Source organism: Zonotrichia albicollis, chromosome 10 (genome assembly GCF_047830755.1).
Source record: "Zonotrichia albicollis isolate bZonAlb1 chromosome 10, bZonAlb1.hap1, whole genome shotgun sequence".
Lineage (NCBI taxonomy): Eukaryota > Metazoa > Chordata > Aves > Passeriformes > Passerellidae > Zonotrichia > Zonotrichia albicollis.
This window is the reverse complement of record NC_133828.1, coordinates 32,280,881-32,296,794: the sequence shown is the minus strand read 5'-3', so window position 1 is coordinate 32,296,794 and position 15,914 is coordinate 32,280,881. Positions and strand designations below refer to the sequence as shown.

General features: G+C 45.9%; 2 protein-coding genes across 7 annotated transcripts in view; both read left to right on the top strand.

Annotated features, from left to right (window-relative positions):
- The window catches only part of SMARCAL1 (SNF2 related chromatin remodeling annealing helicase 1), a 38,645-nt gene extending 28,380 nt beyond the window's left edge, over nucleotides 1-10,265 (top strand). For 4 of the 6 annotated variants that reach the window (XM_074548712.1, XM_005485192.4, XM_014265769.3 and 1 more), the window contains 7 exons: nucleotides 614-832; nucleotides 1,615-1,685; nucleotides 2,784-2,886; nucleotides 3,551-3,733; nucleotides 4,209-4,309; nucleotides 5,716-5,812; nucleotides 6,179-7,921. In XM_074548712.1, coding sequence (XP_074404813.1) covers nucleotides 614-832; nucleotides 1,615-1,685; nucleotides 2,784-2,886; nucleotides 3,551-3,733; nucleotides 4,209-4,309; nucleotides 5,716-5,812; nucleotides 6,179-6,376 — 972 coding nt within the window. In that variant the 3' untranslated portion in view covers nucleotides 6,377-7,921. Of the gene's footprint in view, nucleotides 1-613; nucleotides 833-1,614; nucleotides 1,686-2,783; nucleotides 2,887-3,550; nucleotides 3,734-4,208; nucleotides 4,310-5,715; nucleotides 5,813-6,178; nucleotides 7,922-9,908; nucleotides 10,066-10,130 lie in introns of those variants that run through there. The other 2 variants (XM_074548714.1, XM_074548713.1) reach the window with 2 other exon arrangements.
- Nucleotides 10,227-13,523, top strand: RPL37A (ribosomal protein L37a). The gene is made up of 4 exons (XM_005485193.4): nucleotides 10,227-10,362; nucleotides 11,291-11,419; nucleotides 12,641-12,723; nucleotides 13,374-13,523. The coding sequence occupies exons 1-4, from the start codon at nucleotides 10,360-10,362 to the stop codon at nucleotides 13,435-13,437; spliced, it is 279 nt and encodes a 92-aa protein (XP_005485250.1). The 5' UTR covers nucleotides 10,227-10,359; the 3' UTR covers nucleotides 13,438-13,523.
- The last annotated feature ends 2,391 nt before the right edge of the window (nucleotides 13,524-15,914 follow it).

The following is a 15,914-nucleotide window of genomic DNA, read 5'->3' as shown; positions in this document are numbered from 1 at the left end:
TCTTTTGGGCCACAGTTTATTTCTGGTTTGCTTGAGTCTGAGCCAAACACAGTAATGGCAGAAATAGAGTTTGCCAGGAAGCAGAGCAGGAGTCAGGTCACAGTGGAGAACAGGCAGTTCTGACCTAGCATGTCAGACAAGTGTAACAACTCTGTGAAGGCATCTGGGTTAAGGATGTTTGTCCTCATGCTGGTAGAGAATATTTTTGTGTGTCTCTCTGCTTAAAGCTGAGATAAATGTGTATGCACAGAACTGCAGTGAATTCTTTTGGCCTGCTCAAAGCTGCAAGTAGAGAGCAGCAACACCTTGCTGTGTGAGAGTGAATATCAGGACACAGGGCTGGAGAAGGGATTCCTGCCACCTTTCTGCATAGTCTGCTTCCCTGCACCTCCATGGGCTCGTGTAGATAGGAAGAAGGGAAGCTTGTAAGGAACCTTTTAATGTTGAGTGGATTAGTTTGTACACTTCTACCTTATTGCAGTTTTTGTCAAATCTCCTTCTGACCATCAAGTTCTTGCCTTGTCCAGATTCCCTGGAAATTTATTCTGCTTTTGGATTGTATGCAGAGCAGTCTCTTACAGGTTTGACTGATAACTGCTTTGGTCTTTCCCAGATGCCATGGGGTTGGGACTACTCTGGATCATCCAACTTAACTGAATTGAAAATTTTGCTGGAAGAGTCCATCATGATCCGACGTCTGAAGTCAGATGTGCTTTCCCAGCTTCCAGCAAAGCAGCGCAAAATGGTCGTGGTGGCTCCTGAAGGCATTAGTGCAAAGACCAAAGCTGCCTTGGCAGCTGAAGCAAAGAAGATGGCCAAAGGATATGAAAGTGTAAGTCAGAAACTTATTTTCACGATAAGCCTTTGCTATTTCAGGTACTTTAATTTTAAAAAACTTTCATGTGAAAAAGCAGTACCCTGAGTTCCAAAGGTCAGAGCCACACCTTTATGTGAAGGCACAGTTTTAAATGAGTGTACAGCACAATCAAAACTAGCTCAGCTTGATTTGTTTTTGATCTAAGTGGTCAACTTTGTCCCTTTGTGTGAAATACTATTTCCTCTCTTTTTTTCTCTCTTGCTAGTAATTTTTAATTGTCTTTTATATCTCCTGCCTCTCTACTTACTCTCCTGTCTAGCCTTGTAATCTCATTCAGCCTACAAAAACAGACTTATTTGTGTTGTGAACACAGCAGTGGCCAAAAATGCAAAGGATCTATTTTTGCTTTTCTTGTTTGTTTTCCATGTATGGGTGGAAAATTCGTGTTGTAGGCTCCTAGGCTGCTAATACAGTTCTGTAAGAACTTGAGGGTTTTTCCTTGCCATTTTAGTTGGGACACGCTTTCTCAACTACAACTGCATTTGTGATAAATTTGTCATCCAGCTGGTAGGAGTTGAGTGGGAGGTGGGGAGGGAGGTGTCAGGGCTGTGTGAGTATCTGCTGTACCTAATGGCGAGTAGGAGACTTCCCCCCAGGCCTCTATTGTTGTGCTTTTTTAGGCTGATTATTTTTCCTAGCAAAGTGTTTACTGGCAGCAGCAGAAATACCAGATTTGTAAGCAAGAAGGAGAAGAGGCATTTTTAAGACTCAGATTTGTTTATCTCTTCCTTCTACAGAAACAACAGGAGAAGGAAGCTCTTCTTGTCTACTTCAGCAGAACAGCAGAAGCCAAAATCCGCTCAGTCGTGTAAGCTCCGTGTCACTGCCTCATTCTTGCCCAGTAAAATGTGCTTTTCTGCTGAGAACAGGGAGACAGTGCCTGAGAGATAACACTGCAGGGACATGAAGCACAGCCTCAAGTCAGCCTAGAAAAACTTGATCGTAATTACAATGTACTAAACATTTTCTTCTCATAGGGTTCTTTGGCTGAATAAGTCTTCTGATTTCATTCCAGATACAAATCTAAACTGTCATTTGAACCATTTAAAATGACTTTGTGTTTGAGACTTGGATCAAATTCCCTGGTCTGGACCCTTTTTCAATTTAAGGAGCAGGGAAATAATGAAACTAAAAGCATCAACAGAATTTGAGGAAACAAATGCTGCAGTTCTGCTGCAGCAGGAATCCTGACCCAAAAAGCTTATGAGATGGGCTTAGCTTTGGTTGTAGTGTGCTTTAGGAATCTCACAGGTCCTACTGAAATTCTTGGCTCTTCCACAGGGCTCACGAGGGACCTCAGTAGTAAAATTTTTGTACCACAGGTGTGCTTTTAACTCTCTCTTCCCTAGAAGTAGTTTCTTTTTGTGCCCTTTCATCCTTAGCCTTTTTGCTGGGACTGCAAAGGAGTTGCTTTAGGTCATAGCATAACTTTCTAATAAGTAATATGGTAATAATATGAAAATTATTTACTTTCCACAGCTCTCTGAATGTAAGGACCAACTGATATGCACTGTGTGATTTCACAGTCACAGACCTTGCTGCAAAACTTGCTTGTTTGCCACAGAACTACACTTCATACTCCCAGCATTCATTTCTGTAAAAGAGTTTCTTCCTTTTGTTAGTGAACAGTTACAAGACTTTAATGTTTTTATTATTTGGCACTCAAGTATAATGTAGGCAGATGTCTGCCTGTGGTGAAGAAAAACTGAGGGAATTTTCCTTTCTATATTTTAATCTACAGAAGACTTGACTTGCTGCTTGCACTTTACTACAGCTTTTTATGCTAGCCTGTTTCCGAGTGTTTGTGTATAGATGGGCAGTAGCTTCAAAATTTGTTTTGAGCAAAGTTTGTATTCTCTCAGCACATAATTTTATAGTGTTTCGGTGTTTTTCCTTTTTCATGCAGAGAGTACATCCTGGAGTTACTGGAAAGTGGGAAGAATAAATTCCTGGTGTTTGCCCATCACAAGATAATGCTGGATGCAGTAGCTGCAGAGCTGAAGAAGAAAGTAAGTGGCAGATTTGTCTTAACTTTATCATTGTTCCAGCTTCAAAGCTGTTGAACAGCCCCCTGGATTTGTGGCTGGTCAGATAGTTCAGGACAGTTAGTGACAGAGATGATTTCTACTTGCTGTGCTTCTGAGTGTGCCCTTCACCGAGGGAGCTGAGCTGTCAGGGTGAATGCCTCACAGCATGCATTTTGTATTAGCTGAATGACTTTTATGTATTTAATGTTCTTTAATTCCACTGTCTGCCCTGGAGCTTGTGAATTCTTGTGTTACCCTGTGTGGCCGTTGTTCTCCAGGCTTTCCTCAGAGGGAGAACTAGGCTACCCAAGCCCACCATCTCTGCCTGCCTTTACCTCTGTGGTGCTCTTACATTTTTGAAGTAAGATACTGTAGGAAGAGCTGATAGACCTGCCAGTCGTTTCTCTTGACTTCTCTTGTTTGTCTAACTTTTCATGTGAGTTTCCTTTGATGCTCCTAAAGCATGCTGGATCACACTGGGGCAGTGTGAAGAATGATTTAAGATAACATTCCAGACTATAACCCACAGTGGCACTGGTGACTTTGCTCAGTGGCAGCACTGGACGTGGGATCCACTAAAACAAGGAAGGAATATACAAGAAAGGGGACAGCAGGTCTCTAAACAGCATCTTCTGCCCTCTCACAGCACGTCGAGCACATTCGCATCGACGGCTCCACATCCTCAGCTGAGCGGCAGACTCTGTGCCAGAAGTTCCAGCTCTCAGAGAAGCAGGCTGTGGCTGTCCTGTCCCTCACTGCTGCAAACATGGGCCTGACATTGTCTGCTGCAGATCTGGTGGTGTTTGCAGAGCTCTTCTGGAACCCAGGGGTGAGTGTCCTGGAGGGGACAGGGGTTGGATGTTCCCTGGAGAGGAGAAGTGTTGCTGATTAAGAGATATAATGGGCAGGCAACTTTCTCTAGCGTTTGTCTCTTTCTTTTTCTGATGTCTGCTGGCTCTGCAACCACAGGTGTCTGGGCTGGAACCTGTGAGGCTGGCTTACACAGCTTGCTGGCAGGGGAAGGTGGCACAAAAGGGAAACATGCTTCTGTCTTTATTTGACAAAGCTCTTAAGGGTTTGCTCCTGAAAGGGTTCATCATCAGTGCTGACCCTCAGCTTTGGAAAACTGTTCAGTGCCTTTTGGGAACCTGGTGTACCAGATTACTTCTTGGCTTCTGCAGGTCTTAAGGGGATCCAGATAAGAAAGAGTTGCTAAGCAGAAGTAGTGAGATCCTCTGTTCTTTGTGCTTACACTGTTTCTCAGATGTTGCAGTTTTCACTTTTTGTCATGTTTTTACGTTAAGATTTTGATCCAAGCAGAAGATCGGGCACACCGAATTGGACAGACCAGCTCTGTTAATGTTCACTACCTGGTGGCTAAAGGCACAGCAGATGACTACTTATGGTAAGAAGTGAGAAAGACACTTTGGTTCTCCTGACATGTTTTCCACTGTTTGTTACAGATGTGGTGTGAGGGGTAATGCTGGTGCTGATTTCCACGGCCTGTGAGGGGAGGATCAATGTGTGCCAGGGCTGCTGCAAGCTGGTGGCATGGCCTGCCTGCAGTGGACATGAATGAGTGGCTGACAAGCAGGAGGAATAAAAGTAGTTACCTGACAAAGAAAGGGTTCTCAAGAGAAATTCTGGGAGAGTTGATGCATCTAAAACCTTCACAGTCTCTGTGTAAGGAGGAGGAATTGTCTTAGGTACCAGTCCAGAACATTCCTGTGCTAGGGAAAGTCCTGTAAAGTGCTGAGACTGACATGAAGTCAGCAGACACAATGGTTCTCAGTGTATTGTAGATCAGTTCTGAGGAGTAGTCTGGCTGCTGTGTGCTTGGACAAGGAGCTGTGGAGGAGGACTGCACTGTTGCCTTCCTCTTGCTCTTCAGTGAGCCCTTCAAATAGATGTAAAAGCTATTGACCCACCTCTGGGTAGTTGTGGTTTGAGGCTTTTTGGCTTCAGTGAGAGTTAGCAGTGGACATTAGTCCTTAGGGCTGGGGAATCTGACATCTGGGGGTAGGCAGGATCTGAGGAATCTTTAGTGCTGCAAGGGAGCTGACCTGCAAATGATGACAAGAAATTATCCACCAGCTGCTTCATTTAAATCCAAAATTACATCTTTATTACCTTGTTTAAAGGAATGAATGAACTAAGTGAACTTGTGCAGTTCCCAGAATATCATGATGGCAAGTAATTATAACCCTACAATGCAAGGATCTGGAAACTGATGCATCACCCAAATTTCATGGAAAGTTAATGACAGTAATTCTGCCTTTATTTGTGAAATGCTGTCTGTGCAGTCATTAGTGCTTAATGGGGAAGAAATATGGCTGTCTAAAGGACAGTGGCATCTTTTTAAAGACAAGAAAAAGAACAAGAGGGCAAGGCTATTTGGTAAATGCACTAATTGTGCTGTGGCCTTGGCATCTTTCAGTGTCTAGTGTGCAGGTGTGGCTGGGACCTCTCAGCCTCTTGGGCCAGTGATGGATTCTTCCTCCTGCTGCACATTGGGAGTTATCCTTGAAATGCACCACTGGTGTTGCCTCAGTTAACTAGTTTCTCTATTGGATGTATGTGTTCTCCAAGGTTTATAGCCCAAAATCCTCTAATTGTTACTAATTTAATTGATTGATATCTTAAGACAGCATACAGTGATTATAACCAAGAGCAGGACACGTTAAGGAACCAACAAAGTTTAGTAGAAAAGCCATCTTTATTCCCAGTTGTATTCTTTTTTAATCTACATAGTAAATGAAGCAGTGTCCTTGATTTTTTTTCCTTTCATTAATATCCGTTTATCACTCCTAGGCCAATGATTCAGGAGAAGATCAAAGTGCTGGGTGAAGCTGGTCTTTCAGAAACCAATTTCTCTGAAACAGCTGAGTCAACTAATTACTGTCCTAAGGTAATTGACCTGAAAGAATATTGGTGGTCCCTGGGAGAGGCTGAATGGGCTTTGGCTTGTGTACATCTAGATTGGCACAGGTGACCTTACACCAGTTCTGCCTTTAATGCCACAGACCAGATTGTTCAGCTCCTCCTTGGACTCTCCACAGAAGTTCCAACCTGCTACTTGCAAGGAGACCTGTTAGCATCCATGTCATAGATATGTCTTTGAGTATGTAGTGTATGAGATACATGTGGGTGTGTATCGTGTGACGTATGATGTGTACACACATGTGCACTGTGTAAGGGGAGTGTCCTCTGATTTTGCACACTGTGTTTTACATGACAGTGTGGATGCAGATCCTCTTCTGTTCTGTTTCCTCAGACAGATCCAAAGCAGACGACAATCTTTGACCTTTTCCAGAAGACCTTCTCTGAGAGCAGAGATGATGCTGATGATGTTTTGTTTTTGGAGGCAGCTGATGCTGGCTGTGAGTTTGACTCTGGCAGTGCCCTGCAAGACAGAGAAGCAGAGGCACTTTCAGTGAGTCCCAAAAAAAAGCGGCGTATTGAGGAAGTGTAAATGGTGACAGCTAAAAATAGCAGCTTAGAGATTATTTTTTTTTATTAAAAAAGAAAAATCAAAAGCAATCACATATTATTTTTTGAATTTTTGAAAATAAAAGACTTGAAATGTTCTGTATCTCTGGCATGTTTCATCTCAAAGGATGAGAAGGCAGTCTGACAGTGTGACAGGTGTGCAGCACACACCTGGCAGCCTGCAGGGTTTGCAGTCCTGGTTTTGCTGATGACTGAATGGACATGGGCAAGTATCATTCTGCTCTGTTTCAGCATGTCAGCTTCCACAGTTGTTTTGTTTAAAAACATTGTCTTTCCCCAAGGCAGAACTCTTGAGAAAACCAACTCATCAGCAGCTGCAGAGTGCTTTTAACAATGTTTTCCCTTTCCAAAAGTCTGTTTTTCTAGGAGTTTGTTCACTGGCAAATTGGGCCATTACTTGGATCACTCACAGACTGGCTCTTGGGTATTCCATTTGGCCGTGAGGAAAAAAGATCCAAACAGATCTTGATGTTTTGTGGCAGTGGGGGAGAGGAGGGAAAAGAGGAAGTTACCACCTTGAGCTAAGTAATATAGCTGTTTGCCACTAAGTGTGCATTACCTGTTTTAGGCACATGTCTGCCTTGGCACACTCATCTCTGGCCTCATGCTGAATATTAGGATCTGCTCCATGGCATGTGCTGCTTCTATTAGTAGAGGGGGAAGCTTGTGCTGACTGCCAGGGGTTAACCCTGACTGGGGTGGGTGGGTGTTTTCTTCAGGACTTAATTGATTTCTACAGGTGAATGATGAGAAGGGGACACAGGCAGACTTTTGCTCTTGTTTTGTAAGAAACTGGTTCTGGACTGAACTGTTTAAATTAAAAAATTGTTCTAGGTTGTATACCAATCTTTTGGTACTTCCTCTATTTTAGCATTCTCCCAGATAGCTGTGTTTTACACTGTAATCTGTAGAAAAGGTGGCAAACTGAAGGCTTACATTTAGCTCCTGGAGGCCAGTAGCTAACGTGCTGTGGAGGTGATGTGCTTGGCTCTGTGCAGGTACCAGACACTGACAAAAATACCTCTCTTGCGAGGCAGAGGAGAAAAATGTTTGTGCTGTCAGATCAACCTGGTAACATTAGGTATTCTTTCCTGCATTGAAGGGATTGATTGTTCCATTTTCAACTGGTGAGGTCACGGAAATGCCCCACAGGCTGCATGTACAGTTGTGCTGCATTTCATTCGTGCCTGCAGATGGTGCTTTGGGGTGTGAGCAGTGGCAAGGGGTATTATGGCTGGGCAGCTGGAGGAAATGCTTTATCTCTGGGTTTGAGCCTGAGAGTTACCATCTCTGCTCTTCAGCAGCTGCCCAGGTGATGAAGACACACTTTTTGACATTTTATAATGTCTGTCATCTTGAACACAGAGTATTTAATCTGTCTGTAGGATGAGTGATCTTTCTACTTGCAAAGTGGGTTGTTCTGAGTAAGGGGTGAGAAATGTTGCTGTCTGCTGACTGAAAAAAAAAAATGCAAAAGGCATTATTTGTGTACCCATATTGTTGTCTCCTGTAGGAGTAGTTCTTTTCTTTATAAAGCTGCAGCTGTTTCAAAACAATAGTTTTCTAAGATACACTGAAAGTACCCTTGGAGAATTCTGCTTCTTATTAACTTGATTCATCTTGTCTGTATGTTGATAAATCCCAGCCCTGCTAGAGGAATGCCAGGTGAACCTTCCCTTTGTTAGAACATATAAAATCTCAGCTGGTTTGCTGCCCAGATACAGAGGTTTTTCAAATACACCTGAGATCCACTTTTTATCCTTACTACATGAAAAAGGGGAGAAGAACCTTGCAGGAAAGTGCTGTTAGTGATTACTTCAAGGGACTGGAGGGACTGCAGGCCTTACCCCAATGGCACCTTTAGTCCGTCATTTCTATGGTGAGGAGGTGGCTGGGCAGCTGGCAGCAGGCTCAGACAGGATCTCAAGGCTTGCTGAAGAAGTCTGCAAGGCATTGTGCAGAATGGGACCCACAGCAGGCTCGGAACATGGAGCACTCCTGGGCCTCCTGTACCTGCCATCTGAAGATAGTAGAGCTGTATCTTTTTGGCATCATCTAAAACCAGCAGAGGAAAGGGAAGGACCCATCTCACTGGATCTGGAGCATCCTGCTGTGGCTGGATGCCTGCTTGTACACCTGCATCAGTGCTCCCACTCGTGTTGGAGAAAGGTGTGTTTTCAAGGAGGATGCGAAAACAGCAACAACAGGTTAAAATACATCAACAATAAACCAGAGCAGTTCCAACTGCGAAAACAGCAACAACAGGTTAAAATCTATCAACAATAAACCAGAGCAGTTCCAACTAAGTGTTCAGGCTGGCTAGCTTTGTGACCTGAAATGTTCAAGGTGGTGGACTATCAAGCCATAGCTGTGCTGGCCTGTGTCCTTCATCTTCTCAGTCCCTTGGAAATAAATGTGTGTTTACTTTGGCAGTGCTGGGAATGGCTGTCACCCAGGGTGGCTGGGTTTGGTTATTGCCAGAGCTCTCTGTGACACTGGTAGATGATGGATATGACCATGTGCTGCTCTGTCACAGCAAACCTGAACTCTGTACATACAGAGCAGTAAATTCTCTGGATGTGTTGGCTGACAATTTATATTTTTTTAACCATATAGTCACTAGGCAGGAAAGGAAATTACTTTTTTTCTGTTTTCTAATATGTTGGTATCAAAGCTGTATCCTGTGAGTCATCATTGTGACGAGGATCTGAAAAGGGCAGATTTATTCGTAGGATATAGCAAATGAAATTTTGATTCAGCTGAGGGAGATATAAATACCATTGCCTAAAGCCTTGCTGAGCCCTCATCTCAAACATTGCTCTGGCCCGCCAGCTCCCACAAGAGCTTGCAGGGATGAGCAGGGAATGAGGAGCCTGGCATGACAGAGGGCATTAAAAATGTCAGTGTTCAAACCCTCAGAGCAAGAGCCAAGATGGGATGTGACATTTGTCCATGAGCATCTCTTAAAAGTACAGACCCCAGCCAGGGAACGTTACACACTGGCTGGGTACATTCGATTCCTTGATTGCCTCTTAGCTAAACAGACTGCAAGAGTGCTGTCCTTGCTTGAGGCAGCCAGGGTGGGTATGGAGGAAAATTCCCTGCAGCAATTACCTGGGGCCTGGGAAGCTCCGGCCCTCTCCTGGTAGGAGGGGATGGACCAGAGCTGCCTCTGCACATGGAGTAGCTCTCAGGCTAACTGGATTACATTTCTTAATGGAGGCTAATAAGTTGCTAATCCCTTTACAAGCATTGCAGCTCCGTGGCACTGCTGTATTTTTCCCTATGTGTTTTGGGGCTGGGAATCACGTCTGAAATGGCACACGAGGGCTTTCAGGGCTGGTGGTTTCAGCACTGGCTAACCCCGAGGAAATTAGGAAATCAGGTTAAGACCTGACCTGATGCCAAAACTCTTGAAACCTCATGGTTTAGGGTTGATATGTTTTATTATAAGCATTCATTCTCGTTGATTTTTATATTTACTTTTTCTGCAGTTCTGGGCACGTTTTCTGTCCCTGTATTGACTTCCTGCTTATCTTCTTTAAAAACGAGGTGAGTGAATGGAACTGCCCAGTTTCCTTTTCTGCTGCGACTTCCCTCGCTGGAAACCCAGGAATGTGAGCTCCGGCGGTGCTGGCGCCCCTGCACCGCCTGGGTCTCCCAGCGTTCCACAGGATGGGTCAGGCTGAAGGGACCGCGCTGCTCATCCGCTCCAGCCTCCCTGCTAGAGCACGGCCCTGACAGAGCATACGGCAGTGTTGCAGTGAGGAAGCCCCCACACGCTCTCCGAGCAGCAGCGCACCGCCCTCCCTCTGTTATCCATCCGTCTGTCCGTCGTGCGGTCTGTGCTCTGTCCGGCTGCGCTGCGGCGCGTCACTTCCGCCCGCGCCGGCCCGCCCGCGCCTGCGCACTGCCGCTCCCTCTTCGCGTCGACCCCGGCTAAAGATGGTGAGTGAGGCCGCGTCTGTCCGCCGCCATCCGCCTCCATCCGCGCCGGGACCGCCGTGCTGAGCCCGCGGGGCGCGCCCGGGGCAGCGCGGGGCTGGGGCTGGGGATGCACCGCGTCCCCGAGCCGGCTCCGCGCTGCGTTGTGACAGCGGCTCGCTCTGTTCGGGCGGCCGGAGGGAGGCGGCCTGGGTGAGGGGAATGGCAGCCGGGCCGCGGGCACAGCGGGGCTGCCGCGCTCCGTGTCACCGCCGGCTGGCCACGGGACGGACGGAGCTCTGCTCGGTCTGGGCGGCCCGGGGTGCCCGATAGGAGCTGTGGGGCTGCGGCAGCACCAGACCGGTGGCATTTCATCGCCAGTGCTCCAGGGGAGGGCAGCGAGGAGGATTAGAGTACTGGAACAGCTCTCATGAGCACAGGCTGGGGCAGTTGGGCCTGTTCAGCCTCAGAAGAGGCGATTGAGGGTCTCATTATATAAATATATATAATTAGATAGTTAAAACATCGTACGAACATTATCTCTTTTCCTGTCAAGAGGCAGGAGCCAGGCTTTTCTGGTGGTGCCAAGCCGTAGGACAAACGGGCAGACACCGAGGCACAGCAAGTCCCTCCTGAGCAGGGGGATGAATTTTGCTGTGCAGTGACCGAGCACTGGATGGGCTGCGCAGTGAGGGTGTGGAGTGTCCCTCAGTGAGATACCCGGGAACCGCCTGGCTGCACTCCTGTGCCGTGTGCTCCGGGCCGGTCCTGCTTGAGCAGGCAGGCTGGACCAGGTGGTCCCTTCCAGCCGCACCTTGTGCATACTCAGTTTTCCCAGGCTGCAGCCCGGCTGTAGGTGCTCAGCACTTAGTTGCCATGCTGGGAGATAGAAGCAGCGAGGAGAAAGCTGTCTCTGTAGGGCTGGAGCTCATTCTGGTTTGCCTCCCCACAGGCCAAGCGCACCAAGAAGGTCGGGATCGTGGGTAAATATGGGACCCGTTACGGTGCATCCCTTAGGAAAATGGTGAAGAAGATTGAAATCAGCCAGCATGCCAAGTATACCTGCTCCTTCTGCGGCAAGGTGAGAGATCTCCTTCCTCCCCAAAAAAGTCTTTAAAAATCACATTGTTGTTGATGCTAGAAAGGTGATTGGATGCATCAGTAATTTTTGTACTGAAGAGAAACGTGCCTGGTTCCAAGACAGGGATTAGTGTGTAGTGAGCTTTGGGCTGCTGTCAGAATCCTTGGAAAAGAGAGTAGACATTTCACATGAATGTTAAGTAGTAGTTTAATGAAAACAAACATTATTACATCTCATGATGTAGAACAGTGAGCAATGTTGCCATATTATATGTTTTACATAATTAATAAAAGAAACCTGACAGAATTGAAGTATCACAGTTGTTATCTTGATAATTAAGGCTTAACTTGGACGTTTTTTTCCCTTCAGTAACTTTCTACAGCTTACCTGGCAGAGGAACAGAGCTTGCTTTTTCTACTTTAAACTTCTGATGGCAGTTGCCTACTTTTGTGTGCTGTATAACTCTGGATGGGGAAGAATTTCTGATAGAAAGTGATCTTACCTGCATGTGTACATAATTAAAATTTGCTGTTAGATCTAGTTTTTGACAGTTTGAAAGGTCCATCACCTTATGCTTTGCATAGATATTTTTATTGCTGTCTCTAGAGTAGGAATCTTTAAATTGTCTGGAAATGTAAAAATATTTTCATCATGGGGTTTTTACTTGCTTTAATTTGTTGTCGGGTTTTTGTTTGTTTTTAACTTACTGCCTTTCTTATATGAAGTGAGAATGTTCATAGTTTGCAGAGCTGCCTAAATCAGGCATAGGTGTGGGCAAGCCTGTTGCCACCTCTGCAGGGTGAGGGACACCTGCCTGGGGAGGGAGTTCTGTACCCAGCACTCACGCTTCAGATTCTCTTGGAAGTGTGTCTGGGTTGAGCAAGCTGGGCTTGCCCAGGGAGTCCCAGGCACAGTGGGGTTACATGAGCACCAAACCAGAGAGAATATCAGTTGTTATAACCAAGGTAGCTCCTTACTATTTTTCTCCTTCAGAATAAGCTGAAGTTTTGATGATGCCTTCAGAAATGACGCAGTTCATATCTGAATGCAAAAGTGTTTCAGAAGTGTCTGCAGAATTTGAGTAAAAGGATAGTCTATCCCTTTCGTGTCTAAACTTGGCTTGTAGGAGTGCTGTGAAGGCCTTACCTGAAGTTTCTTGTTTGGCTTTTTCAGCTGATGGAGAGTGACTTTATTTTTTTCCTTTTTTTTCTTCTGTTCCAGACCAAGATGAAGAGGAAGGCTGTTGGTATCTGGCACTGCGGGTCCTGCATGAAGACAGTTGCTGGTGGTGCCTGGACTTACAAGTAAGGAAATGAAGGAGCTCTAATCAGTATTTATTCTCACATAGCTGTGGCATAATGCAGCTTTTGACTTTTTTTTTTTTTTAAATCTACTAATCATTAAGTGGATCTGTCTTGAGATAGTAATGGGGGAAGTTGCCTGTTCTGTTAAGTGTTCTGTCAAGATTTCATCAGTGTGGATCAAAGTCAATTTGATTGCTATTCTTTGCAATAGGCAAAGCCAGATTTATTCCAAGAAAAGTTATTTTCATGTTTTCCTTTGGTTGTAAAAGCCAAAAAAATTGATTAAAATAACCTTTATTGTGAGGGTGCAGTTGCTTACTCCTGTTGTTTACTCCCCACAATCCTGTAGAAGACACTCCTGCCCCACATGCATGTAGCAGTTGTGAGGGATCTGAGTCCACAGGCTGGTGCTCGTGGTCAGTGCATGACTGGGAGATTGGAGTTGGGATGCAGCCTCTGAAGTTCCATGTGGTTTGTGGAGCCAGGCCTACGCTGTGTTGTGAGGAAAAATTAAAATCAAAGTGGAGTTAGACCCTGTTTGACAGCACAGTCAGATGATAACAGTTGGAAATGATAAGTGCTTTCTCAAAAATAAACAACACCAGCACAGTTGTTCTGCCACATGCAAATGACTCTGCTTCTCCCTCCAGTACCACCTCTGCAGTGACAGTCAAATCTGCCATCAGAAGACTGAAGGAACTGAAAGACCAGTAGAAGCTACTTCCTGTTGTCCTTGTGAAACATCCTTTTTCCTGCACTGTCAAGAGCTATCCTTTTATCAATAAAAGGGTGATGATGGAGTGGAATAATTTTTGTCTTTTCTGCAAAAAGTCCTGTCTGTTATGTATGGTGAGTGCCAGGTGCCCACCAAACCTGCCCCATCACTGCCTTCCTCTACTGAACAAGGGAGAGAAAACAGAATGAAAGGTCTGTGGGGTGAGATAAGGGCAGGGAGAGATGCCTCACCAGCTGCTGTCATGTGCAAAACAGACCAACCTGGAAAATCAGTTTAATTTATTACCAGTTGTATCAGGGTAGGATAATGAGAAATAAGACCAAATGTTAATTCTAATCACCCTCCCTTCTTCCAAACCCCAGCTTTACTCTTCTTGCCCTCCCCAGCAGCTGCACAGGGGGGTGAGGAAAGGGGGCTGAGGGCTGAGTCCATCACATGCTGACTGCTGCTCCAGCTTCCACAGGGGGAGAGCTCCTCTCAGTTCCTCTGCTCCAGCGTGGGTCCCTCATGGCATCCCAAGTCCTGCCAGCAAACCTGCTCCTCCTGGGCTCCTCTGCAGGGCACAGGTCCTGCCACAGGCCTGCTGCACTGCAGGCTTCCTGCAGTGTCACAGCCTCCTTTGGACAGCCCTGCTTCAGCATGGAGCCTCTGTGGGCTGTAGGGCTGGGATGGCAGAATAGAATTTAGAATAATTTGAGTGGAATGGACATATGTAGCTGTTTTGGTTAGCTATAGAAATAACAACATAAAAGTATGAAAAATACATATGTAAGTAAATAATGGGAAAAAAAGAGTAAATATGAAAAATATCACCATCCATGGACTTGAAGTCACCTTGATTGAAGGATGACTTCAATGTCCCTTAGTTGAAGTGATGGTTACAGTCTTTGTGGGAGGTTGTGGAGCCCCTGAAACACAAGAGTTCACTGGGTTAGTGTCTTCAGGTGAGGTGGCAATGCCCAGGTTCCTCCCCTGAGGGGGGTGGGGTGTCCACTGGATGTAACATTGTGGGTCATGTGCAGTCCAGGCCCTAAATGGGTCTGGGGGTGCTTTGGGGGTCTTTGATGGTTTATGAGCAAGCCATGGCAGCTGCTCACATCATCCTCGCTGAGGCAGGAATGAATGCTGCCATGCCTACCCGTGCATGTGAGTGTCCCAGTACCTTTCAGGGGAGGGAGGAAAGGGAAGAGTTTTACATCTCAGCCAGTGGTGTAAGGGAGGACATTTGCATGATAAAAAGCATTTTCCCATCTCGCAGGATCTGCTTCTTAATGCCTTCTCCCTCACCTGGCTTAAAAGCCTTTTGTTGCTAAACAAAAGTTGGTTTAAAGTCCTGCACCTCACCAGCTGCTTTTGGAAAGGCTGATTGTGTCATTAACCCTTAAAATTCCAGTCTCTCAAAGGTGCCTGGAGCATCTCCTGTTTCTGCTGCAGTGGCCTAGGCACCTCCAGACCTGTTCCTCTCATACTCTCACTGCCCTCTCTGGCTGCAATTGCTGTTTGGGTTTTTTTCTCCTTTAATCTGTTACCCCAGACACCACCATCGCTGCCAATGGGCTCCTCCTTGGCGAGTGGTGGGAGACATTGGAGTGGGCTGACATTGGTTTTGTCAGGCAGGGGAAGCTTCTGGCAGCTTCTCCCAGAGGCTGCCCTGCAGCCCTCCCACTGCCAAACCTTGCCATGCAAACCCAGTGCACTGCTCTGTATTTATAGGTCTAACTATGGGGACACTAGCAGTGCTATCCACTAGTTTGAGTGGCCCTGGTTACTGGGGAAGTCATTAAAAACCACTTTCCTTTCTAGTTAATTGCACATTTTGTTGCTTGAATGCACTGAGGTGAATCTGAGGAAAGCTTAAATAACTTGAAGAAGCCTGGCTCATCTTGTTATGTCCTTCACATCTGTGCCTCGAGGAATAGAGTAAAGCTCCAGGGGTGGAGGGATGGGCAGATATAAGGGGTGGAAGAGAGAACAAATAAAACATCTCTGCCTTTTCCCATTTCCCCAAGGAACTGGTCCATGTGCTGCAAGATGGAGAGAAAATGAGCATTTTGACTGGAATGGTAAAATCAACTCGTGCTCTGCTGCTGGCTGGTGCTGCTAATCCTTCAGCACCACCCACAGATAGCTGTGTACCACAGCCTGTGGAGTGTTCTGGTGTGTGCAGATCTCAGGGTTAGTCCACCTGAACACTTTGCTCCTGGTCTGGTAGCTGGCTCTCACGTCCAGATATTTGAGTCACCTAATCCACACTGAGTTGCAACCATAAATTTTCATGTTAAGCCAATCCTTTGGACATTCAGTCTTGGTGAAAAAGCTGCTGTTTGAGTTAATAAGTGCCTCCAAATAATCCATTTAAACTGTCAAGATGCTGGAATATCTTTTATGGTCTGACTTGTGAGTTTCAATTTGGTTTTACCTGGGGGTTTTTGGTGGCTGCATCTCCCATCCCTAA